The 17,790-nt window shown below is 33.9% G+C and overlaps 1 protein-coding gene and 1 long non-coding RNA gene across 3 annotated transcripts; one reads left to right on the top strand and one right to left on the bottom strand.

The window, feature by feature from the left end:
* Positions 1-9,642: 9,642 nt before the first annotated feature.
* On the top strand, positions 9,643-13,093 carry LOC9300082 (receptor-like protein kinase HSL1). The gene is made up of 2 exons (XM_002865703.2): positions 9,643-12,332; positions 12,535-13,093. Exons 1-2 carry the CDS (start codon positions 9,836-9,838, stop codon positions 12,930-12,932), a joined length of 2,895 nt encoding a protein of 964 aa, XP_002865749.1. The 5' UTR covers positions 9,643-9,835; the 3' UTR covers positions 12,933-13,093.
* A 2,982-nt stretch (positions 13,094-16,075) lies between these two features.
* Positions 16,076-17,701, bottom strand: LOC9300081. Of its 2 annotated transcripts, XR_002329611.1 has the most exons (5): positions 17,334-17,701; positions 17,071-17,201; positions 16,873-16,974; positions 16,428-16,482; positions 16,076-16,261 (listed from the first exon to the last, which is right to left on the bottom strand). It is a non-coding gene; the product is annotated as an uncharacterized LOC9300081 (long non-coding RNA). The 2 variants fall into 2 exon arrangements; XR_002329609.1 differs by having other exon boundaries at positions 16,105-16,482; positions 17,334-17,697.
* Between the last annotated feature and the right edge of the window lie 89 nt (positions 17,702-17,790).

The raw sequence follows: 17,790 nt of genomic DNA, 5'->3' as shown, positions 1-17,790 counted from the left end.
TCTAGTTCTCAAACACAAGAATGACATATTATCAAAGCACAATATCCTTAACAATATAAAGCTCATTTTACGACATTATAAAAAAGGTAATCAACAATACACCATTTTCAAAACTGCAATAATCAACAATACACCATTTTCAAAACTTCAAGCGATTAGTCTCAAAAGAAAATTATCATTGGTGTGAGAGGAAAAGATAAGAAGGGGTAATAGGGTTTGGTTTAGAGTTGGATAGGGGAGAAATCGTTTGTTTTTTTTTTTTTTTTTTTTTTTTTTTTTTTTTTTTTTTTAATTGAAACGAAAAGTTGCAACTTAGCGACAGCCGGGTTGGATAAGACAATGACGCGGAGGTTCCAACTTGGTTGGTCTTCTCGTGTCTTACCTGGTCAAGGGAAGAAATTGTTCACGGGAGGTGGTTCTAGAGATTAATGATTAATGAGAAACATCAATGACACAAACTTGAGGTGGAGGCTCTTTGCCAAGGTAATGCTAGAATTGTTGAACTGCTTACTAGCAGACAAATAACTTTGAGAGGCTTTCTTTTCTCTATCTCATTACTGGAGAAGCTGTCAAAGTTGATGAAGATTGCGGAAGTGAAATAACAACTTTGTGGAACAGTTTCACAATGCCCTCTATCTAGGAGATATTAAAGAACATGTTAAGATACTTACTGAGATATCTCTAAAATCGTTGTTGTTCTTCCTCCTCTTCTATTTTTCATCCAAGAGAATCCCTCTATATCAAGGTCGGTTTAATCGGAGGTTATGAGGTTTCATTGTGACTATTTTATTTAGTTTTAAACTAGACCACAATACTTTATTGTTATGTATATCTAAAGTATAATCGACAGTGAGAACCAAAAAAACATGATGGCAATTGATCAAGACCGTATGACACTAGAACGCAAGAAAACATATGAATTTGGAACCGTAAGCACAACGTTAGACCACTGAACCTTTCCCCAAACTTGACCACTAAGACGCTTTTCAAGCGCAATCAACGCACACCAAATATTCTTGCCTTGAAGAGGACAACGTCGACGAGGCTGCACAACCTTGTCCCACAAGATTAAGAATTTCCCACCGTACTTAACTGTTTCAATCAAACCATCACGAAGATTCTGATTTAGTAAAGACAAACCCTTGACAAGTCCCCACGCTTTACATTCTTTGTCATACCACAAGCAACAATTGGAAAGACAAGAGTACAATACATGATTTATCTTATACATATATACTCTCATTCACGAGTGCTTTCGCTACAACGTTCCATTTACGTTTTCTCGGATCATAAACAGAGTCCTTGTTATCATTGCTCCTAACGTAAATCTTTCGTTGTATTACCTCTACTTTTTTTATTATTGAAGAGAAGCGGAGTGTAAAGGCTCCCAAATTTGAGTCTTTATATCGAAAACCTCACCCCAGTTTGTGGTAACATCTGCAGTGCAACCTCCTATTTGTTGGAATTGTATCCTTGATTGAACCTACAAAAGAGAAAAAGAAGAATCCATGAGAAGAAGAAGATGAAGAACATAGGAAGAAGAAGAAGATGTTGTCGTGTTGGAGTTTAGTCAACGACAAGAGGAGAAGCACAAGTCAACAATTTTGGGCTTGAGTGTTTTTGTAATGGGCTGCAGAATGAATTAAGGCCAAGTGAAGAAGTGTTTTGTTTAGTTTAGTTTAACTAAGACCATGATTAACGGGAGTATGTTAGGGTGATCTAAGGAAAATCTTAGGTATAAAAGTGATTAAATTTAATGCATTTTCTCCTTTTACACTAAGGAACGTTCCTTAATTAAGGAACAAAATAAACCTTAAGAAACGTCCACGTGGCGCGTTGTGAATGGGTAATCCAAGAAATATATATTATGACAAAAAAATACACACTCGTTTTATTTTTCTTCTGTTTTCTCTCTCTCTCTCTCTCTCTCTCTCTCTCTCTCTCTCTCTCTCTCTCGCGAAAACGGAGAAATCAGAACCGAAGAAGCTTGCCGTAAAGTCGACCCAAATCGGAGTAATCGGCTCTGTTTTCTACCTCTGGCCGTCATTGCCGCGTTACCTCATCATCCCCACCGACGGTGGTTGTCGAGGGATCTCTCTGTTCACATAATCGGCGAATCGGGGCTGACGAAATCGGGGCTAAATTCAGGAGACTGTCGATTTTTGATTCGAAATCGGTGAGAATCTGTTTGTCAAGGTAGGAATTGATCTCTGTTTGTGTTCATTTATGTGATTTTTGGTTTTTAAAATTAGGGTTCGTCGGAAATTAGGGTTTGACAAAATTAGGGTTTGTTTTGTTTCTGGTCTTATGTTCATGATGTAGATTTCGCTTTCTTGATTGCTTTTAGATGTTTATGTGGTTGTTCTTGTTTTTGTATAAAAGGCAAACAGCGAGCATGTACAAGAATGCTAAGAAGAAGATTGAGAGAGGTGTTGCTTTCCCTTCATGCATTTCTGTGATTCATTTCTCACCGCTTGCCAGTGATGAGTCTGTGTTGGAAGATGGTGATATGGTTAAAATGTAAGTTGTCTTCAAGTAATACCCATTTTTAGATGTGTCAGTATGATTTACTTGTGTTATTACTGATGCTGTTTTGCGTTTCAAATGAGGCCATTTTTAGATGTGTCATTTGGATCTTAATTTTATTCATGATGTTGATTAATTTGTTTCATGATTCTTGATTGTGATGATTGTGATGATTAATACTCTGTTTTTGATCCGTGTGGATGATTGTGATGATTAGTTTTATTCATGATGATTGTTAATCATGAGTTTGATTAGTTTTTGTTGCTATACGCATGTTTTGTGTTGTTTCTTAGAGATCTTTAATATGTGATTAGTTTAGGCATGATTAAACCCAAATGTTCTATGTTTTCCTCTTGATTTTGATTAGTTTATCTATGTAATTACATAAAATGTTCTCTGTTTTACTGCGAGGAGTATATGAAGATGCTTGGAGAGTTGTAATCTGCTAGAGGATGCTTGTCGGATCTCACTCCTCTTAAGGTACATAAAATGATCTCTGTTTTGTATTGTGTATTTAGATTTAGCTTAGTCATATTTGATGAAAGAAATTGCATGCTTTGTGTAGGGTTGTCATAAATGCTTGTGTATTATGACAGATTTGATGAAAGTAAACGTCTCTTATTCTTTAGCTAAAGTCCATTAACTCATCTGATTCACGTATTCATGTAGGGAGGATGGGAGAATGATGACTCAGTCAGGGAGGCTGCAGTGAGTGGAAGGCATCTTCAACACGCTGAGAAAACAGGACAAGAAGAGGACAAGTCATTGGCAAGTTGAAGCTAATGGAGACCTGCACATATTTCTACTTTGCTTGTACACCACATTAGTTTTGTGTCAATAATTCGACACTCGCTTTGGGATTTCTATATATTTCACTCTTGTTCTCACAAACTAATGCAACAATCGTTTACAATTCAACTCTTCTTCTTTATACTCCAAGTGATTTACCAAAGACTCTTGTTCTTTATACCACAAAACAATCTTTTCTACTTTTCTAAACTCTTGTTCTTTTTACCACAAAACAATCTTTTCTAAACTCTTGTTCTTTATCAAAATTTCGTCGATGGGATGGTCCACTAGAAATCGACTCGTGATCGAGCTATGTATCAACAATTGAATAAGGATTTGGTCGAGCATATATGGACAAAATATTCCAGAAATTAAGTTTAAAATATTTTTGCTTTATGTTATTTATGTTATAAATTGTATCTCATGTCTGTTTTAATTTTTTTAATTTGTAACAATTATTAAATTTTTTATAATTATAAATTTTATTTTTATATTAATATTTATTTTTCTAAGAACCACATGTTAAGAGCCTACCATTAATCACACAAAAATCTTAACTCAAAAATACTATCTCTTAACAATCACTTTTACAAATAAATTACTTAAATATTGCTAAGATTAATTTCTAAGAGACCACCTATAATCATGCTCTATTAAGTGTAAGTTAGAAGTGAAGTGAGTTGTTAGAGTTGTTAAAGAGTGTAAGAAGAGTTGTTAGTAGAAGCATGGTCTAAAGTATGATGTAAGTGTTAGAACCTAGGAGTATGGTCTAGTGTGAAAGATCATGATTAAGGTTCATGTGTCTAGAGTAGCAAGTGGAGATAAACCACTATATGTATGCTTGTATGTGTGTTGTAAGAAAATTATCTTGTGATCCAATTAATACAATGTAGAAGATTAAAGCAAAAAGGTTTCTTGTGTTCCTCTCTAAGCAAGAACAAGAACAGAGTGTAAAGAGAGAGACATAAAAAAGAGTGAACTAACCTCAATGAGGTTAGAAGTGACATGTGAGAATTTACAACACTATTGCGTATATTTTCCCGTCGAGGAAGTATGCAACTGCATTTGCTCTAGCTACAGTCATGTTTGGGGTTTTACGCCATGGCCAAGTACCCTTGGTTTTTACCAACATGACACTGGAAGGAGGATAGTATTGTTGGAGTGCATAGATTTCTGAACCAACCGTACGGAAGAACAACGGTATACGTATAAGAGAAGCATAGGAAGAGGGTATTTTTACCAAGGTAGACTTCTTCTTCTCCGTGTCGATTTGATCAGATTTTATCCAAAGAGTGAACCAGGAAGGAAGAGGACTATTGGGAAGCTGTAAGCAGACGTTAAAGAAGCGTTCGCTGGGTGTGGAGGAAACTTGCGTAACTGAGCTCAATAGATAAGATAAGAGATCGTGAAAGGTCTTGGAAACTAGGGAGAGTTTCCAGTAGTATGAATGATTTCGATATGTGTGTTGTGCTAAACAGTTTAGAACGATTACATCTGGAAGCGACAAAAACGACGGCAATGGTGGTGATGGCAGGTTCGTTTTCTTCCTTTTCCATGGTGGTTCGATTTCGGTATTCATTGCGGCAGAGGCGGTGGTTTGTAGCAAAAAAGTTGTATAGATTATTAGGGTAAATCAAGGATTAGTTATTTTCCAAAAAACCAGCATATGAATTAATTACCTTTTAGTATTTTCAATATCGAAATATAAGGGGAAAAATGTCGTTTAATCGCCGAACTTTCAAAAAATGGCCGTTTAATACGTGAACTTCTTATATGGCCAATTTAAACATGAAGTAAACGTTGACCGGCCAATTTAAACATGAAATATTCGTTGACCAAGCCAAAAACCACACGCCGTTATCTGTCGTTAACAGATCCGATAATAACCGTTAACGATTCTGTTATTACCTAAAACGACGTCGGTTTAAGCTTAATCGAAATCCCTAAATCCCCAAATCGACGTCTTTTTCTTCGTTTTTGACGCCGGCCACGAGCTTTGTCTCCGACATTCGGTTGAAGTAGAATTCCATCTCTGCCACCTGGCTCTGAAACGCTTCCGCCGGTGGAGCTTGAACTCCGTCTCAGACAACAATCTCAGATTCGCCTCGAGCTTCAACTCCAGCATCCACAACACTCTCTGCTTTGCCTCGAAAATCGGCCTTAAGGTTCTAAATTTGGGGATTTTTCAGAATTAGGGATTTGAAAATCAATTTGGAGATTTTCGGGGTTTAGATTAAGCCCAAAACGACATCATTTAGGCAATAACGGAATCGTTAACGAGAGTTAAACGGCTGTTATCAGATCTGTTAACGACAGATAACGGCGTGTGGTTTTTGGCCTGGTCAACGAATACTTCATGTTTAAATTGGCCGGTCAACGTTTACTTCATGTTTAAATTGGCCATATAAGAAGTTCACGTATTAAACGGCCATTTTTTATAAGTCATTGATTTGATTTTAAATATTTAGTCGATCTTAGACAACTAGATATTATTTAAATGGTCCGCTATGGAATTGACATACAACAAATTTTAGAGACTTGTGTTGAACACCTAGGAAACACGGAAGCTTCGTCGGACGTCCGCTTCCCGCTTCGGAATCTTAGTCGGAATCGGAAGCTCTCGGAAGCTTTCGGAATCTCGCTTCCATAACGCTTCTAAAAAAATCATTTTGGAAGCTCCTTGGAAGCTTACGATTCTATTTTGGAAGCTTGCGATTCCATTTAAAAAATTTGATGTCACAAAATAAATAAGAAATATGAAATTATTTTTGATAGTTTTTTTATACAACAAAAGAAAAACCAAAACTAATTTTGCATACTAATTTTGTATTTTATTTTTTAAAATATCATAGTTAGAAAAATGATAGCAGCATGGATCATTTATTAGGGAGATGTTGAAATGATTAATTGAATTAAATTAATTTCGAGAAATTTGAGTTTGATGATGTTTTTATTGGTAAAAAAAATTTAAAACAATTTTATTTGATGGAATTAGTAAAATGAGAATGAAGAATGATCTTAAATTTTTGACTTTGAACTATTTGACTTTTCTCTATTGTAAACGTACACTATTTGATTTTTAAATATAGAGAGATATTTAGAATTTATGTATTAGATTTGTTTGTTAATTATAATTTTTTATATGATATAATGTTTAATTTTTATTATATATGTATATATATGTATATATATATTAATTTTTATATACGCTTCCAACACGTACCCACTTTCTATAATTTCTATAAAAATCGCTTCCACGTTTTCAAACGCTTCGCTTCCGCATACCCGCTTCTGATTCCATGCAACCTAATTGAACACTTTTTTTGCTAAGATTCAATTGTATTTAATAAAATACAAAATATTTTTGTATATTTTCAAACGCTTGTTTACTTGTTTAACTTGAGAAAATTTGTTTTTCTTTCTTGGCATTTTTTTCATCTGTTTTTAGTTTCTTAATCTATTTTAATAAAAAAATGATTTTATATAGAATTTTAACAAATTTTATAATATGATTAGTTTAATAATAGAAATTCAAGCTTCGTTTTTTTGTTAGCAACATATATTACGCCGGGTTGTGACAAAGTGACAATACTAGTACAAACAGATACTTTATAAGTCTTAGTTTTTTTTTATATCTTTGGATCGACAAGAGCGATCTATAGTCAATCTCTACTACGCAAGGTAACACGACTTTAAGTCCTAGTTAGAATGTTTGTTATATATATATATATATATATATATATATATATATCTAGGTAAAAAAACATGCATGATAAAGATTTGAAGTAATATATGATAGGACAACAACTATATAAGTATAAATCATTAATGTACTACATGTCATGTCATTTTGATAATAATAAGTTTGAACTCTTTCAAAGACCCAACATGCATATTTTTTTTTTTTTTGCATTGGGCTCTTTCATTAACTGATCGTTCGATCAGTTAGTCTACCATATTTTTTCTTTTAAAAAAGATAGGAAATAGTTTCAAGTATTCTGATTGATTACTTTTAAATTTTAATACAATATAGAAGAACTACCAAAGTGTTTCAAAGAAGGGCCCAGAAGAAGGTCCGCACAATGGGCTATTAGCTCAGTGGTAGAGCGCCCCCTGATAATTGCATCGTTGTGTCTGGGCTTTGAGGGCTCTCAGCCACATGGATAGTTCAATATGCTCATCAGCGCCTGACCATGAGATGTGGATCATCCAAGGTAATGGGTCTAAATGATGACATGAAGTTTGAGGAATTCTTGAGGAAATGTTGTGGAATTGTTTTTTTGGTTACATCATTTACACAAATACAAATTTGAGGAAAACTTGAGGAATTTTGGTCACATCAATTGGTTACATAATATTTTAAAATTTGTTATGATTTTATTATTTTTATATGTTTAATAAATTATGAATACTTTAATATTAGAAATCAAAATTTTCAAAAATTTTGATTGATAATTATATATAAAAATTAGTTAACTTTTCTTATAAAAATTAAAAGCATAATTATTGATGAAATTGGTAAGGTTCATAAAAAAAACATTTGTTTTGTGTGAATTTATTTACAACGTTAGCGGAACATATTAAAAATATATACATATATATATATATATATGTGTGAACAAAGAATAAAAATTAGTTTGGTTATTTTCGAAAAATTAAACAATTTATTATTAATTTTAATTATGTAAGGTTTTTATATGATAATTATGCTTGATAAAACTTTAAATATCTAGCAATATTGTTGACAAAAAAAATTCTTTAATTAAGTATTATTATAAGTTTATATGATTAACTGATTTTTATAAAAAAATTCAGCCAGATTCAACAGTTACCACTGAATTCTAAATTATTCAGCTAAATTCTACAAAACACACCTAAATAAATTCAGCCAGATTCAGTAGTTACTCTTTACACCCCCTATGTACTTCTATTTGGAGAGAGAGTGAGATGAGATTCTCATTTGAGATACAGATACTCATAGATATTTATGAGAGGTTTTGAAGACATAACTCATTCATTGAATGGTTCAATTTCTTTTTTCAAATTAAAATTTAAATATATAATCAAAGTAGATTAATTTTTTTTTTTTTGAGAATCCCAAAGAATATTTCATGGATGTAGATTCCCTTAACACTTGCATATCTCCGAATTTACCCAAGGGTTTTACGTAAGAAATGTGACGGTCCAAGCCCAAAGTCCAATCTTCAAGATGGGTCGACAGACCTCATGGAGTATCTCCTCTGTCCATATGGAAGTACATAGTCTCTCATATGCACTATGCCTAGTTTGAAAAAGATACGTTTATACTCGCTCTTCATGACTGATTCAGTGATTCACACATTATTTTATTTTATTTTCACTTATGTTTTTATTAGTTTTAATCTAAATATAATGTTTTTTATTTAAATGATAAATAAAGTGCGTTTGTGAAAAAAAAAAAAAAATCTTTAAACGTATATGTGTATGCGATATACATTTATCCGCTATGCAATTCAGTAATTCACATACAGCAAATTTTAGAAAATTGTGTTAAACACTTTTGCTACGATCAAATTGTATTTAATAAAATTGAAAAGAATTATTTGTATATTTTCAAATGCTGTACGTATTTCCGATTCCATGGGACATATGTTTTAAGAAAGCCCAAAATCTATTTGAGAGAAATAAATACTACTCCCTCTGTTCCTGAAAATTTGATGTTTTAGAATTTACACATATATTAAGAAACAATCATGATTTAATCATTTAATAATTTTTTCTTTTTATTAAATATTTTTAATAATATATGAACTAATAGTAATCTAAAACAGTTAATTATTTGTAATCATTACGCCTTGAAATCTACGATTTGTTAATATCAATTAATAAAAAATAAAATAAAAAGCCAGAAAATCAATCTTTGTGGAACAAACCTAAAACACTAAAACATCAAACTTTCAGGAACGGAGGGAGTATATAATTACGGCGAGAAAATGTTTTATATAATATAGCAATTGCTCATGCATGGTTGTGTCCAATGTCCATCCAAAAAAGCACAAGCAAAAAACATGTCGAGACAAGAGCGAGGTTCTTGGACAGATGATCATGCACTCTTTAGTATCGGATTCAGTGATATTTCAACTCTTCTTTTCTAATAAAAATAAAAAATAAAGTAAAGCTTTCGAGGGTATAAAGTTGGCTACATACATATACACCTCTAAGTTATTCTCTATAATAACTTAGTGGGTATAAACATAAAGCTTCTTTATGCAAAAAGAAAGATATGTATGTTCCTTTTCTTCAATGATATTATTATTTAAAACTATCTTTTTTCGTAAATTGCATCTATCTGATTCTGATCGTGTACAAAAAACATGAACCCTTCTTTTGTTTTTATAAGCCTATCAATAATTTGCAGTCTTTCAACTTGTAACCTTAGCTTCTTCTTCTTCCTCTCTTTTTTCTCCCAAACACAAAATTTATCTCTCTTTTCTTGCAACCTAAGTTAGGTTCTCTAGGTTACTTTTGATCTTTCTCTGAAATGCGTCTCAAAATTTTCCCCTTTCTTGTTCTCTTCTTCTTCTTTTGCTTCAACAACAACCAATCATGGGGCTTGATGAGTTCGATCCAACAACCTCAATTCTTCAAACTTATGAAGAACTCTCTCTCCGGCTTGTCTTCTTGGAATGTCTCTGACGTTGGTACTTACTACTGTAACTTCAACGGCGTAAGATGCGACGGACAAGGGCTAGTCACTGATCTTGATCTTTCCGGTTTGTATCTCTCCGGGATTTTCCCAGAAGGGATTTGCTCTTACTTACCAAACCTTCGTGTACTTCGTCTCTCTCACAACCATCTCAACAGAAGCAGCAGCTTCCTCAACACCATCCCTAATTGTTCTCTGCTTCAAGAGCTAAACATGAGCTCTGTATATCTCAAAGGAACTCTCCCTGATTTCTCACCGATGAAATCTTTAAGAGTCATCGACATGTCTTGGAACCACTTCACCGGTAGCTTCCCTATCTCGATTTTCAATCTTACCGACTTAGAGTATCTCAATTTCAATGAGAATCCAGAGCTTGATCTCTGGACTCTACCAGATTATGTCTCTAAGCTGACAAAGCTCACACACATGCTCTTGATGACTTGTATGCTCCATGGTAATATCCCGAGATCCATTGGGAATTTGACTTCTCTTGTTGATCTTGAACTTAGCGGTAACTTCCTCTCCGGTGAGATTCCAAAAGAAATAGGAAATCTTTCCAACCTGAGGCAGCTTGAGCTTTACTATAACTATCACTTAACCGGGAGTATACCGGAGGAAATTGGTAATCTCAAGAATCTTACGGATATCGATATCTCGGTTAGTAGGTTAACAGGAAGCATACCGGATTCAATCTGTAGTCTTCCAAAACTCCGAGTGCTTCAGCTTTACAACAACAGCTTAACAGGTGAGATTCCCAAGTCACTTGGCAAATCAAAAACCTTGAAGATCTTATCTCTCTACGACAACTACTTAACCGGTGAACTCCCGCCAAATCTTGGATCTTCCTCGCCTATGATCGCTCTTGATGTCTCGGAAAACCGCCTTTCGGGTCCTCTTCCTGCCCATGTTTGCAAATCTGGTAAGCTTTTGTACTTTCTTGTACTACAAAACCAGTTCACTGGTTCGATCCCTGAGACTTATGGGAGCTGCAAGACCCTCATACGGTTCCGTGTTGCGAGCAACCACCTCGTGGGATTCATACCACAAGGAGTTATGTCTCTGCCTCATGTCTCCATCATCGACTTGGCTTACAACTCCTTGTCCGGTCCAATACCTAATGCTATCGGTAACGCTTGGAATTTGTCAGAGCTGTTTATGCAGGGTAACAGAATCTCCGGTTTTCTACCTCACGAGATCTCTCATGCCACCAATCTTGTGAAGCTTGATCTCAGTAACAACCAACTGTCTGGTCCAATACCTTCAGAGATCGGAAGACTTAGGAAACTGAACTTACTTGTACTGCAAGGCAACCACCTCGATTCTTCGATACCTGAATCACTTTCTAATCTCAAATCTCTCAACGTTCTTGATCTGTCCAGTAATCTCCTCACCGGAAGAATCCCTGAAGACCTCTCCGAGTTGCTCCCAACCTCAATTAATTTCTCCAGCAACCGGCTCTCTGGTCCCATACCCGTCTCATTGATAAGAGGAGGTCTCGTAGAAAGCTTTTCGGATAACCCCAACCTCTGTGTTCCGCCAACTGCTGGTTCATCGGATTTGAAGTTTCCGATGTGTCAAGAGCCTCGCGGCAAGAAGAAGCTGAGCTCCATCTGGGCAATCCTTGTCTCAGTATTCATCCTAGTCCTAGGGGGCATCATGTTTTACTTGAGACAACGGATGAGTAAAAACAGAGCAGTGATAGAGCAAGACGAGACCTTAGCGTCCTCTTTCTTCTCCTACGACGTCAAGAGTTTCCACCGCATAAGTTTCGATCAAAGGGAGATTCTTGAAGCTCTTGTGGACAAGAACATCGTAGGCCATGGTGGTTCGGGTACGGTCTATAGAGTAGAACTTAAATCCGGAGAAGTAGTTGCGGTGAAGAAACTATGGAGCCAAAGTAGCAAAGATTCAGCTTCTGAAGACAAAATGCATTTGAACAAGGAGTTGAAAACTGAAGTTGAGACCCTCGGGAGCATTCGCCATAAGAACATCGTGAAACTCTTCAGCTATTTCTCAAGTTTGGATTGTAGTCTTTTGGTGTATGAGTACATGCCTAATGGTAACTTATGGGACGCTCTTCACAAAGGCTTTGTTCATCTCGAGTGGCGTACTCGTCATCAAATCGCGGTTGGAGTCGCTCAAGGATTGGCTTACCTTCACCATGATCTCTCGCCGCCAATTATTCATCGCGATATCAAATCGACAAACATCTTGTTGGATGTAAACTATCAGCCTAAAGTTGCTGACTTTGGCATTGCAAAGGTGTTACAAGCTAGAGGGAAAGATTCAACCACAACCGTTATGGCTGGCACCTATGGTTACTTGGCACCAGGTGATGATATATAATACCTAAACCTTATATTATAAAACATTACAATGCTTATGATAAATTTTATTGAAAAATGCTATTTTAACTTCATCCCTTTTCATCAATTCTAAATATTTCATTGGATTGTGTTTTTTTTGTAAAATGTAGTCGTTTGATTTGTTATTCCTTACTAACCAATTGATGATATACATTTTGGAAATGGCAGAATATGCGTACTCATCCAAAGCAACGATCAAATGCGACGTTTACAGTTTCGGGGTTGTGTTAATGGAACTGATCACGGGGAAGAAACCGGTGGATTCATGTTTCGGGGAGAACAAAAACATAGTGAACTGGGTGTCAACAAAGATTGACACAAAAGAAGGATTGATTGAGACACTAGACAAGAGTTTATCGGAATCATCGAAAGCAGACATGATCAACGCCTTGCGTGTGGCTATCCGTTGTACTAGCAGAACTCCAACAATTCGTCCTACTATGAATGAAGTTGTCCAGCTTCTGATTGACGCAGCGCCTCAAGGAGGACCCGACATGACCTCTAAATCTACTACAAAGATTAAGGATTCAATAGTGTCAGATCATCTCACGCAGACAAGACTCTAGTCATGCTTTCTTGATGAAGAGGTGTAGCAACAGTTCGTATAACTTCTAAAGATATCATGTATTTAAATATATATCATAGAAGAAACTGCTTATATATATAGTCTTTTAATACTTCTATGTATCTTAACATCTATATTTTAAAGACTTTGGTTATTTCCGGATTTGCTTCTCCTATTTCAAATCATCATAAGCATAAGCAAGGAATTTTTGTCAAAATATAAGAAAGAATACTATGGAAGATCATCAGTCAGACTATATAATATAATAGTTGCTTCAAAATAACGCATAGAATCAGAATGTCTATGTAGACCCACTAATGAATCATAATAATTCGCAAGCTCTTTATTTCTTGGGGACTTTTAATTCGTCATTCTTCTTTATTCATCGGTGAGTGGAACTTCTTTTTCGATTGCATGGCATGGAAGTGGATTCTTGATTTTCATTTTTATAAACCTAAAAAAGGGAAAAAGTAATGAGGCTATCTAAATACATGTGTCATGTGTGTATATATAATAACTAAATAAATATATATTCATCAGTATGATCCGGATACGTGTGATTCTTCAATTAGTCGCATCGTCATATTTGTCTCTATATATCAACTAAGGGACAAAGGAGAAAGCAAGAGACTCATTTTTATTCTGTCATGCTTTTTCTTATAATATTTGAAATGGTTTGAAACTTTCTATTAAGCATTTGATAGTAAAACATATGGGTTACGTTATATACTTAGATGACATGTGGTGTTGTATATATTGCATGTGAAACTAGATAAGTGATATTAGATGTTTTATGAGGTATTTCAATTTTCAAGTGGTAGGTTTGGATCACATACCGATATTGACTAATGTGGTATCGCAAGCTTACAAGGCAAGGTGATAATTTTGGTTTGATAAATGGCTGATTAGGAAGGAAGATTTACCAATGTGATTGAGAATTGTTATACCCGTAAAATAACTTTGGACGACGATTTTTTTGGATAAAACAATAAAGTGCAAAAAAAAAAATGCTATCTTTTGGTGGAGGAAGAATACCCTTCCTTCTAGAAAATATATTACTATGAACTTAAAGAAAACTTTAGAGGAGGCTCTAAATGATGATAAAGCGACTCATGACAAGATAGCAACAAATAAATCAAAAATAAAAAGAAGTATATCAGATATCAGGATGACAAAATTTACTCGGGACAAAAGAATAGGAATTTTTATATGGTCCAGAGGAAAGATAAATATTCAAAAACAATACATGCTGTAAAAAAAAAAAAAAAAAAAAAAAAAAAAAAAAAAAAAAAAAAATACATGCTGTGAAAATCAGCTTACCATTTTTTTCAGCTCGAGCAATAAAGGGAGGAATCAGATAAAGGATTCAAGGTTATTGCTCTAAGGTGTTTTCAGGATTTATATTTGTCATGAAATCTGATGGATTTTCAAGAAATTTGGACGATAATTTTCTCATAAGAAGTGAATGCACACATCGTATGATAGCTTTCTCGTAACAACGATTTTGGTTAACAATTTCTAGAACGAAAAATTCGACGAGATACCAAATGAGAAAAAATAAATCTTATTTGAAGAATAATTTTGGCGAATGACAGAATTTTGACCGATAAATATTTACATCGTAGAGTGTAATATATTCTCAGCACTATTTTATGGTTGAGGTTAAAAAGGTATTTTTAGGTTTAATTTTGGAAACACAATTAGTTTTTATGTCGAGAGACTAATTTTGGATAACAGTATTCTAACAATCTAGGAAATGTTTTTTGGTCTCCAACGAATAAGTTCTGTAGGAAAATAAATAAGGACAGTTAACACAGAGATGAATAAGACATGAAAAATATGGTGAAGGATTTTAGAAGAGCGTGACCATTTTATATTAGTATAATTCTTCAAGTTGGAGAAGAGTGTGACCATTATTGTCAAAGATTCCTGCAAATTCACCCTTTATAGCCTATCTTAGAATCTCAATATAGCGAATATTTTATTTCATTTGATGTACAAAATATTTTTAGTGATTTTAATTGAAGTAACCACAAGTAAAATTGACAAAACCTTAGTGAGAGAAAAAAAAAAAATTGAAGTTGTTAAACGGGTTAATCATTATTGTACTTGAAGAGCTGATCATTGATTTGGATTCTTGAAAATGAATAGTGGTGAGTATATGATTCTACTAAGTTGCTTCAGGGTCCACTACAACGAATACGATTCGTCGATGCAAATCCTAAATTGAAAAGTCTTCTCATCACTTTTTAATTTCTTTATTTCTTTTGTGAAATTAGTGGACACTACATTAATGAGGATAAAAGAAGGAAAGAAATGGGTATAAAGACAAGAAAAGAACATTGATCAATTTCAATGGAATATCAGGAGATGACTTCAAAACCTGAAATAGGGATAAGCTTCATAGGAAAAAAGATAGATCCATCAAATACTACAAAGCTCAAAATGAGATTCTTGGTGGTTCTTATCCATAAATGTAAGCATTGTTTTGTAGGGTTCCATTAGAATAGGGTAAATTGATGTTTTCGATCTCTTACATACATAACATATATATATATATATATATATATCTATATATATGTATTATTTTCTAAATATTTAGGTACTTGTATTTTGTTAGATGTTGGAAACAAGATGGTTGTTCGAAACATTATTTGATTTATAGTAATTAAAAATAGTAAAATATATTTTTATCAATAATCATACATATAAAAGTAAGGTTTCACTCTCTCTTGATTGGTCCACTTGGCATTTTCAAAATTATAATATTTATTTTCAATTAAACTTAAAATCTAATACATTTAATCATATCCATATAAATCTACACTTTACTACCACTACAAGAAATATGCACATTGTTAGCACGAAAAATCTGCTATCATACATATTCTATAGCGAATTCACAAATGCTATGACATCGGCAGCTATGATAGGTGTCACACATACGATAGCGTTTTCGGACATGCTATTATAAGTCGTTTAATTATAGCAATAATAGAGTGCTCTAATATACTATATTATAACACACTTTTAATGCTATTTTATATTGTATTACAGCATTTTTATATTTTCTATATAAATTTAATTAGATTTATATATAATTATTATATTTGTATCATGTTTTGCAAAATAAATTTAATTCGATTTATAAAATAAATTTTATATTTCATAAATAATCAAACATACATAACCATATTATTACATTAGCCATTTTTACATAACAACATCATACAAGTTTTAAGCAAAAATAAAGCTAACATTATGAAGACAAACTTCAATCTCATCTTCTCTATGTCTTTCGCCTTCCCGTTACCATTCTCATGCATAATCCTTGTAAGCATGTGTTAGACAAATTAAAAAGAATTTGCAAATGCAAGAGTCTCAATCAATGAAACATAACCATGGAAACTAGATAAACACAATCTCGTCAAACACTTAACAAAACTCCAAGAATGTGTTATAGAGGGCACAAAGCAATCACAAGAAAACCACTTACTGAACTCCACTGGACTTGTGAACAACTTTACTACGTCTATTGACCAACCGCTTGCCTGTACATAAGAAATAAAAATTTTATTATAGAATTGTTTGAGCTAGCTCCACCATTACGACAAAAAAGGAACTTGGATAAGCAAATGAGATCAACGGAAAAGAAATTCCTGAACCATGATCAGATTCTTTGCGACCTTTCTGCAAAAGCTTTGTACTTAAAATATTGTGTAGTATTCAAAAATCTGTTCACCAGATCAACCATGTAGAAGCACTAACATTAGTGGTAAACTTAGAAGATCCAACAATAAGAATTATTATTCACAGTTAACAAATAGAGGAAATCTTAATAGATTAAACATGAGTGCTAATAGAGGAAACCATGTTTTACATTAACATTAGGGAAAGCTTGAGAAAAAGAGAAAAGTAACGACTAAATCACAAAAACTCACCTCTTTACAATCTCTGAAACTTTGTCACCCAATTTTCTTGGATCATCAAACCACATCTCACTGACCCAACCCAAAACTGGGGTCACCACGAAGCTGAGGCAACTACAACTCAAACTATACACAATAAAAACAATGACCCTAAAAAGAATAGAAAATAATTGTAATCGAAGAGATAGAGAAATCAAAAGAAGTACGCACGGTCAAGTTTAAGAGACTTGAAAGGAATAGAAATGTCGTGCATAACTTTGATTCTTCAAGCTTCTTGGCGTTTCCAGTCACAAACGTCACCGCCGTGGCAAATCCACCGCTAAAGAACCTAAAGCTCAAAACTTCACACAAGTTCAAGAGTTGTTATCCACACCTAAAAGCAATGTACAAAGTTTCAAAGTCTTCTTCAAAAGAATAATTCTCTAAAGAACTAAAGCTCCAAACTCAAATAAACTGAGAAGAATGGTTCATACTTGCTATCAAGGTTCCACAATCTTCATTGTTATAGATATGGCAGCTTTGAAACCAGCTCTCTGTGCTTTTCTCACTTTTTCCTCAAAACTACAGCCTCATCTTACAATCAACACAAAATGGGAAGTTTCATTTGAGCTATGTTCTTCTGGTGTATTCAAAAGATTCTGACAAGCATCAAGAGGCCCAGCCACATAAACTCTTTCAAACTCACATGTACCCTTCACTGACGGAGCTGCAAAATTAACCAATTTAGCAATAAACATGATTAAAAATCTCTTCTTTTTCTGCGTTGACCCAAATTACAGATTCAAAAAGCCTCTAATTTGAATCGACAAGATAGGAGGTAAGAGCAACACCAAGTTAACTTTATTTTATTCTAAAGACGAAGGAGATCTAAAATTTGAAGAACCTATATAATGCAAAGAAGAGAAGAGAGCATGATTGTAAACCAAAACT

Source organism: Arabidopsis lyrata (assembly GCF_000004255.2).
Source record: "Arabidopsis lyrata subsp. lyrata unplaced genomic scaffold ARALYscaffold_8, whole genome shotgun sequence".
Taxonomy (NCBI): Eukaryota; Viridiplantae; Streptophyta; class Magnoliopsida; order Brassicales; family Brassicaceae; genus Arabidopsis; species Arabidopsis lyrata.
The sequence above is the reverse complement of the archived record's forward strand: the minus strand, read 5'-3'. Positions and strand labels throughout refer to the sequence as shown.